This window comes from Sinocyclocheilus anshuiensis, unplaced genomic scaffold (genome assembly GCF_001515605.1).
Source record: "Sinocyclocheilus anshuiensis isolate Anshui unplaced genomic scaffold, SAMN03320099.WGS_v1.1 scaffold573, whole genome shotgun sequence".
Classification (NCBI taxonomy): Eukaryota; Metazoa; Chordata; class Actinopteri; order Cypriniformes; family Cyprinidae; genus Sinocyclocheilus; species Sinocyclocheilus anshuiensis.
The window spans coordinates 58,499-67,514 of record NW_015539851.1 but is presented as its reverse complement, the minus strand read 5'-3'; the positions used below and the strand labels follow the sequence as shown (position 1 = coordinate 67,514).

The 9,016-nt window shown below is 36.6% G+C and overlaps 2 protein-coding genes across 2 annotated transcripts in view; both read right to left on the bottom strand.

Annotated features, from left to right (window-relative positions):
- Window positions 1-3,180, bottom strand: part of LOC107684633 (protein FAM171A2-like) — a 49,559-nt gene extending 46,379 nt beyond the window's left edge. Inside the window, exon 1 of the mRNA XM_016480932.1 lies at window positions 2,971-3,180. Coding sequence (XP_016336418.1) covers window positions 2,971-3,070 — 100 coding nt within the window. The 5' untranslated portion in view covers window positions 3,071-3,180. The remainder of the gene's footprint in view (window positions 1-2,970) is intronic.
- Window positions 3,181-5,018: 1,838 nt separating this feature from the next.
- Window positions 5,019-9,016, bottom strand: part of itga2b (integrin, alpha 2b) — a 16,816-nt gene continuing 12,818 nt past the window's right edge. The window contains exons 21-30 of the mRNA XM_016480931.1: window positions 8,604-8,696; window positions 8,425-8,504; window positions 8,164-8,244; window positions 7,706-7,811; window positions 7,085-7,237; window positions 6,594-6,698; window positions 5,802-5,918; window positions 5,600-5,701; window positions 5,401-5,523; window positions 5,019-5,250 (exon numbers count right to left, since the gene is read on the bottom strand). Coding sequence (XP_016336417.1) covers window positions 5,161-5,250; window positions 5,401-5,523; window positions 5,600-5,701; window positions 5,802-5,918; window positions 6,594-6,698; window positions 7,085-7,237; window positions 7,706-7,811; window positions 8,164-8,244; window positions 8,425-8,504; window positions 8,604-8,696 — 1,050 coding nt within the window. The 3' untranslated portion in view covers window positions 5,019-5,160. The remainder of the gene's footprint in view (window positions 5,251-5,400; window positions 5,524-5,599; window positions 5,702-5,801; window positions 5,919-6,593; window positions 6,699-7,084; window positions 7,238-7,705; window positions 7,812-8,163; window positions 8,245-8,424; window positions 8,505-8,603; window positions 8,697-9,016) is intronic.

The window sequence follows — 9,016 nt, the reverse complement described above, 5'->3', positions numbered from 1 at the left end:
GTTAGATCTAGTAACATCTTACAGTGAGTGAACAATATATTTTTAAAACATTCATTAATGTTTGTGAATGTTATTTAATACAAACACTTGATCATTCATGTTTGTTCATTGTGCATTAAATAATTTTAACAGATTGAACTTTGAAATTAACCCTAAGAAGAATAATTGCCATATAACTATTGTTTATTGTTAGGTCATGTTATCTAACAAATAAAATCTTATTGTAAAGTGTTTTTAATACTACAGTTTGCATCTATTTGATATACACTTAATATATTTAATCTTATCTAAATTTATTATAAAAGCTGAGGTTTGTTATTTACTAAAAAGTTATACTTTAGCTGGTGTCAATGATCTAATGTTGCATTTGGTCAGACTCAGCCCATTGCTTTACTGAAGTATATTATATTTTCCTTTTACAGCTGCAGACTGAGGAAGATCCTGAAACACACCAGCAAACCCTAAAACAGACAACAGTTTACAGATGTTTTTCAGTGGCAGCAGAACTATGACTAAACTTTTGGGTGAAACTTGTTTACTTTTTTCATACTTTTATTACTTGTGGGAAAACTTGAAACACTTTTAAATAAGTATAAAGAATGCCATTGGTTTTGTACATTTAATTTTTGTTTAACGTTATTAATAAAAATGTTGTTCAATTAGCATGTTTTTGTGTTTTGCTTTGGTAACGAAATTGGTACCGAGAACCGTGGATTTTCACTGGTATTGGTACCGAATACTGAAATTTTGGTACCGTGACAACACTAGTACTGCACTATAATAAACACAAAGAATATCGGCCTTTTTGTACTCCCTAATATCGGTCCCAAAAAACACATATCGGTCGGGCTCTAGTAAAAACTCATCAGGATGACAATATTTCACGCTCTGGTTGATACTTTGCACCGTGTCAGTAGCAAACATCTGATGCCTAAATGCAATTCACACAACCCTTTAGCTCACAGCTGTAAAGCGATGCTGCTTAACAGAGATGCAAGATCATGACAAATATATATGTATGTTTAGAAAAAAATCCTATATGTACACACAAATGTATGCTAAGATCAGCGCCAAAATTCCTGAACATCAAGATGAAACTAGAGAGAAGTAACAGGAAACTGCCCTGTCATCCTGCTATTGTATTTAGATGTTGTGTTGACCACACTGAACTCGGATTCATAATTCTTGAAGCTGACAAGAAAAGTAAAAGTCAGTAATAATGATGTTGGAAAATGAGTCATGCTGCGGTAATTGGCTGCTCTCTTCCCAATCTAACAGCAAAAAATGAACATAATTATTCATAATAATTTACATTTAAAGACTCTTCACTCTTTGGAGCCTGGGTCAGGTTTAAAGGGCACACTTTGATGTTGGTATGACATGATTAGATAGATAGATAGATAGATAGATAGACACAAACTGTGTTGAATAACATTATCTCTTGGGAAATTCATTTTCAAAAACAACTTATTAATATGTATGACTTACTTAATATGTGCATAAAAAGATCTCACTGGAAGGGGAATGATAATGCACTTTGGTGTTTGTGCCTTGATTCCTTTAATTTATTCATATAAGTCTATAGCTTTCAGGGAAACCTTCACATGTTTTTGACTGACTCTGTCTTAAATGTTTCCTATCAGCACAACAAGGACAGCTTAGTCAGCGGAGCCTTTTCCAGTAGACTGCATTGCAATAAAACATGGATAAAAAGGATCCCAGACTTTTTAAAACGTCATCCCAGGTCCTTCTCAGCTCTAGAACTGGGAACTCACACACGGTTTTATGACGTGGCTTCACCTTTAGGTCTCTCTTCAAAGGGTCTCAGTAAAGGCTGGAGTCCAGTAATGAACTTCTGATGTGGGTCAAAAAAAACTCTAATGACTTTGCACGATACAGATAACTAACCGCAAAAAGACTAAACAAATGCTGACAGTCAAAGTTTCAAATTCAGTATTCAGACTTTCTTTAAATTTCTCTATTTGAATGGTTCAGAGATAAGGCAGAACTCTTAGGCCTAAAAATCTGTGGCTGAGTTTGTGAGCTACTTAGTACAAGCACCAATGGAGTGCATAAGAGAAAAGAAGCTCCAAGCCCACATTAATATTCATTGGAAGTTGCTGAGGAAGAAAAAGGGTCCACAAAAGAGTTTGCATAAACAGCTCCTAAAGATCCGCTTGGTCCTGTGGTGACAAACTGCCACCAGACCAGAGTAACAACTAGAGCAAGAAAATTCGTAAAACTGTCCAGAACAACACTCAATTTCCAAATTTCCTGTACTTTTTAGGATTGTATTTGTAAGATGAGTAATTTGTTTAAACTAACATTAAAGGGATGGTTCACCCAAAAATGAAAATTTGATGTTTATTCGCTTACCCCCAGGGCATCCAAGATGTGGGTGACTTTGTTTCTTCAGCAGAACACAAACTAAGATTTTGAACTCAAACCGTTGCAGTCTATCAGTCTTATAATGTAAGTGGATGGGAATCACGTCTTTGAGAGTCATAAAACATACACAAACAAAACCAAATTAAACCCTGCGGCTCGTGACGATACATTGATGTGTAAAGACACGAAACGATCGGTCTGTGCAAGAAACTGAACAGTATTTATATCGTTTTTTTTTTTTTTTACCTCTGATTCACCATACACCTAAATCCACCTATTTAGGATGTCGCATATTGCTACATACAACTGCTTTTCTGTAGCTCAAGGCCCGTTTAAATAACTTCTTCACTTTACAGATACACCGCAGGGTCATCTGAGGGGCCGAACAGATTGAAATCCTTTGTTTCCAAACTGTAACTCCCATAAGGCTCTAAAGTAAATGTGCACAAAAGCAACGGCGCGTACTAAACTGCTGTGAGCGCAAACGCGGCAGTTACATAATAAAGCCGCGAGTCGATGTTCCGTTGCGCTACACAAATATCACGTTCAAAGACGGATGCTTCAATCTCAAATCAAACTCACCAACTGGTCCTGGGCTCGGCAGGGATTTCGCCAGCGTCCTCCAAGCACTAGAGAGGAAAAGCAAAAGAAAAAAAGAGCGGGAGGTGTACGGTGGACGCATTCTCACAGTGGCATCGTCAGATCCTCTTTAAGTAGCAGTTCATCCATGTTTCGTTGCGGGATGGCACAAGACTGACTGCTCCAAAGTGCGGTTGCCACGGGTGCCCACTCCCTTCCTAAGTACTGCTCCGCTTTTTTCAGTACTGTTGTCCGAGATGGGAGGGGGAGATTTTGGAGTGCAGTGATTCCATGCGCCCTCTGTCTGCCGAGGCTCATGCAACTTCGTTTGAATAATTTGAAGGCCGTTTCCAGCGTTCTATACCACCCGTAAATGAAAATTTGCTGAAAATGTATTCACCCTCAGGCCATCCATGATGTAGATGAGTTTGTTTCTTCATCAGAACAGACTTGGAGAAATTTAGCATCACTTGATCACCAATAGATCCTCTGCAGTGAATGGGTGCCGTCAGAATGGGAGTCCAAACAGCTGATAAAAACATCACACTAATCCACACAAATCCAGTCCAGCAGTTAATGCCTTGTGAACTGAAAAGTGGCATGTTTGTAAGAAACAAATCCATCATTAAAGCATTTTAACTTTAAAACATTGCTTCTGGACAAAATATGAATCCATAATACATAGTAATGCTTCCTCCAGTGAAAAAAGTCCATACCGTTATCCTCTCACATCAGAATCCGTAAACATATTTGTTTAGAACTGTTTAGGATGGTTTTCATTTGTAAACAGTGCTTGATTTGAGCACATTTCTCCTAAATCAGGAGAGACAACTTTTTCACTTAAGAAAGCAATATTATGGATAGAGGACTGGTATTTCAGCCGGAAGCAATGGTTTAGTTAAAATGCCTCGGATTTGTTTATTACAAACATGCAGCTTTTGGCTTCACAAGATGTTTATTGATGGGCTGAAGTCATGTGGATTACTTATGGATTATTGCGATGTTTTTATCAGTTGTTTGGACGGCACCCATTCACTGCAGAAGATCCACTGATGAGCAAGTGATGTAATACATTTCTACATTTTTCTAAAGATGCTAAATTTCTCCAAATCTGTTCCAATCAAGAAACGAACTCTTTTACATATTTGATTTGAATCAAATTTTCAGCAACTTCTCATTTTCTAGTTAACTACTCCTTTAAGGCTATACTTAATATTTTTATTTGCTAATAAATGAAGCTTTCCACACATAAATGAACAGCATGTTTGAGAAATATGATTAAAATGACTCACACAAGGCAAAGACTGGAGACAAGTAAGGCTTCAGCTAAATGTAAACCACTGAGTGCACTTCTGAGCCGCACACCAGTTTTATGATAACACGTTATGTGATTCTTATCCATACAGTGTTCACAGTTTTTGCCTCACTACTAGTCATGAAAATGTACTCGCATCCTTAAACTGTGCTCACAAACAAATGTCTAATTTCTTACTCAAACCCAAAGCATTGTGATTACACACTTCAGTGCAGACAAGACATTTTAATGACTGACAACAACAATGAAAAACAGCAGAAATTAAATGACTTACAATGAGTGAAACATATGCATAATACATGTTGGTGCAAATTGTTCATAAGTTAGATTAAATGAATGTGACAGTTTAAATAACAATGGTTTATGAATAAGGCTCAGTGTTCATAGTCTGTTCTACAGCTCAATGATCTGATTATGACTGATAATCAAAATGCATCATCACCCATCTGAAATAATTCAAATGTTACTAATAAGGGCAGTGGGTTGGAGACAATGCTTATTTATCTACATATTTATCTACATTTCTTTAACATAAATTGAAATGCAAGCCATGAGTATCAGTGTACCTTTTATTTCTGCCTGAATATAAAGCATATTAGAATGATTGTTGAAGGATCATGTGACACCGAAGACTGGAGTAATGATGCTGAAAAGTCACAATATTATTAATCACAATATTAATCACAATATTTTTCATATTATCATAATTTTTCAACTAAATGTAGCTTTGGTGAGAATAAGAGACTTCATTAAAATTATCCCAAAATGCTGGCTCTATAGCCATAGTACATATTTAATGCAATTACAGAAAAATAGAATAAAATTAGCAAACAAACTTAAAAAAAAAAAAAAAAACCCTCAAGATTTGTGATGTCTCATCAAGATGTCTCGTTAGGTTCTCCACTCAGTCGCTGCATGTCATCGCCATCATCGTCACATGGAGGACGGTTACGCTTGAAAAAACCCACCTTAAACATACAGGGTTGTTTGTTAAACTTAATGGAGATTTATGTGGTTAGCATACATATATCTGTTTTACAGTGATGTGCTTTGTTTGTTGCTCTCCAGGAGCCCTGTATGGGACAAAGCACCCTCTGCTGTTCACCATATAGAAGTACCTTCCAGAAGATGGTGCTCAGTGCAGCCAGTAGAAGCAGTCCAGCGATGACTGACACTACTATCCACCACACAGGTACCTCCTCTTGTCCATCTGGGCGTCTCCATACTATATTTGTATGTGTCTAAATAGATTTACAATGAGTTTTAATGAGGAGTTGCTTATGTTTTATGATACAAACCAAAGAACTAATGTCTCACCTCTGCTTTTCCTCTGGGCAGCACATCTGGCTTGATTTTTGAGGGCACATCTGCCACCTCATAGTGAGCCGTGGAGTGAAGAACGAAATTTACGTATGGTCTCTGGGTGGCAAATGGAGATAGAAACAGAGAGAGAAAGAGCTATGAATATCAGATGATTTCATCAAATGCCTAGTGTTTGATCTTTAAAGTTTTGGCCCACCTTTAAGAAGGTTTGTACCCACAGTCTGCTCATCACTCTCACTATGGCCCTCTCATCTCTCTGCAGTCCCGCAGCCTCACACTCAAACCGAAGACACTGCTCACCACTAGAGCAGTTCTGCACAGTGAGAGATATAACAATATGTAACATGAAAGATGGAGGCATTTGTACAAGCTATGTGCTTAAACTGTAGAATTATCAACATTTCGATGAATCAACAGCTACTGGCAACAAGAGGGACCAATCTGTGATATCACCTTCTACTGGCAAAGAAGAATCACACAAAACAAAACAAAACAAAACAAAACAAAACAAAACAAAACATAACAAAACATCACAAAACATCACAAAAGACTTTTACATTTTTACAAAATACAAAATATTTGTTTTATTGTTGCAAATTGCTATTCTTTTGAACTTTCTATTCATCAAAGTATTCTGAAAAAAAGATGATCAGAGTTTCTACAAAAATATTAAGCAGCACAACTGTTTTCAGCATTGATAAAAATAAGACATAAGACATAATAAGTTACTTGAGAACCAAATCATCGTATTGGAATAATTTCTGAAGGATCGTGTGACACAGAAGACTGGAGTAATGGCTGCTTAAAATTCAGCTTTGCATCACAGAAATAAAATACATTTTAAAATATATAAAAATAGAGAACAGATATTTCAAATTGCAATAATATTTCATAATATTACTGTTTTTGCTGTGCTTTTGATCAAATAAATGGTGAACATGAGAAACTTTCAACAACAATAAAACATCTTAATTATTCCAAACCGTACCACATGGACAGTATTTTGCCACTGCTGTTCATATTCTGCTTTCTGTGACAGGTCACGTTTGTTGAAATGATGAACATAGGTACTGGAGGGCTCCAACTTTACTAACTGTGGACCAAGATAAATAGGAAAGGTAGCAGTTATTGCCATTGAATAAACTGTAGTATACTTACAAAAATATATCATGATTTTTTTTGTACATGGTACCATAGTTATACCACAGTATCTTGGAGTGATATGTAAATCCCAATAATTATGATTATAGTAATCATTCAGTATCATAATCAGTATCAATATAGTATGTATTAAAATAAATGGTAACACTGTACTATATGGTACCACCACAGTAAACTGTTGTTAGGGTAAATCCAGTGTTTACAGATATTGGTGTGCTTTTTTTAATAGTATAAAGTGTGTTAAGATTATATTTTCTGACAAATGACTTGTTCAGAGAGTTTAATTTAGAAATGATGGTCAGTAGGGGGCACTCTCACCCCACGTGTGTCGATGTTGGAGTAGTCTGTCTGACAGGAGATGAGCTCTTCAGAGGCATTTGCAAACACATACAGCAGATAGGACTCATTTTGTGAAACAGGAAACTCCAGTGTAAGCTTTACGTTGACTGGACTGGGGCCCATGTTCCTTAGCTGAGACAGGAGAGTAAAAACGTATGCATAAGTATCGCGAAACCACTTAAAGTGAGAGATAGGTGGCGGTAATGCACTTACAAGTCTGCGATCCGCCGTAAAGCAAGAAGAAGAAGATGCGTCACGAGCCGACTGTTGAGAACGCATTGTGTGGACATTGTGGTGAATCAGAGGTAAAAATGATATAAATAGTGTTCAGTCAGTTCAGAGCCACAGGGTTTAATTGGGTTTTGTTTGTGTATGTTTTTTTTGACTGTCAAAGCCGTGATTCCCGTTCACTTCCATTATATGACTGACAGACTGCAACGGTTTGAGTTAAAAATCTTTGTTTGTGTTTTACTGAAGAAACAAAGTCACCTACATCTTGGATGCCCTGGGGGTAAGCAGATAAACATCAAATTTTCATTTTTGGGTGAACTATCCCTTTAAGTGAAGGTGTTAACTGTAATCCTAGACTGAGCATATTACCTCATATACATGCTCTACGAGTGGGCCTACTTCATCCAAGTCTTCTGGGAAATCCTTCAGCTCCCATTTAGCAATAGGCAGGACACAGTCAACCGGAGAAGAGACTCTGTAACAGTGTTAATTTAGTGTCATCAATATACAGTTACAGATTTTGTTAATATTTTGAATTAGTTTTCATTTTCATTTTAAAGTGTTAGTAATTTTATTGTGCAGTTTTTGTGTGTAGGTTTTGTCATTTTTATTAGTTTTATTATTATTTTTTATGTGTATATAGTTTTTAAGGTTTGGTGTTTAGTTGTATTATTTTAGTACTTCATCATAAAAATAACAAAAATGAGAATGTTGCTTTGATTCTACTTTTTAGCCAACACATCATCATCTCCCTTCAATTTCAGTTTCAGTGCTTTTTTTGTAATGGGGGAAACAAAATGATATGAGAAAATGGCAGCAGCACAAACCCACGCATCTCCAGGGAAGCTACAACATTAACTTCAACCTGCAATTGGACCAGGTTACTGTCTGGGTTCTGGCTGTTCTTACTGAAAACAATAAGAGAGATCAATCAGAAGAAACAGAAGATAATGATTGTTGTTATCATGCGCAAAATGTACCAGAACAGTTTAGCGTTTTTTTATGGAGCAGACAAGCTAGCAAAACAGACATAATTTTGTTCTGTTTTGTTAACAGCACAGATGGTTTGTGTATATGAATGTTCACACCTTCGTATTTGCATTTGGACTGTGATGTGGTTCTCCACCTCTTCTAGACCACCCATGCTGAAGTAAAGACCTGCTTTCAGCTGAATGAGAGAAAACAACCGAGAGCAAAATGTTCTATAACAGGCTGAACATGAATGGTCACCCAAGGTGGGTTATTTTGTTGATCGTGTCATCCTGACCTGATGTCCAGCCTCCATGGGGTTTCCCAGATCACAAACCACAATGACTGAGCCATTCTCCTTTTTCTGACCGCACACCAAGTGAGTGAAGTCCTGCACAACACATTTTACACCTTAATGTGACTCAACCCAGCAATAATGCTACTATTCACATGAACATAAAAGACGTGTGATGACAGAAAGGGGGCAGTCAGATGTCATTTGTTAGGCTTGCTCTAGTTGTCTGGCCAATGGAAGTTTCATAAAGCTGTTATCTGTTTGGAGATCTTGCTTTCATGAGGACTATATATGAGTTCAGACAGACGTCTGAAAAAAGTGTTATTTTTAACTAAAAAAATGTTTAACTATTAAAAATATAAAAAAGTTATTGACTGAAAGGAAATAAAGCTGTACTTTATATACAGTATATATAT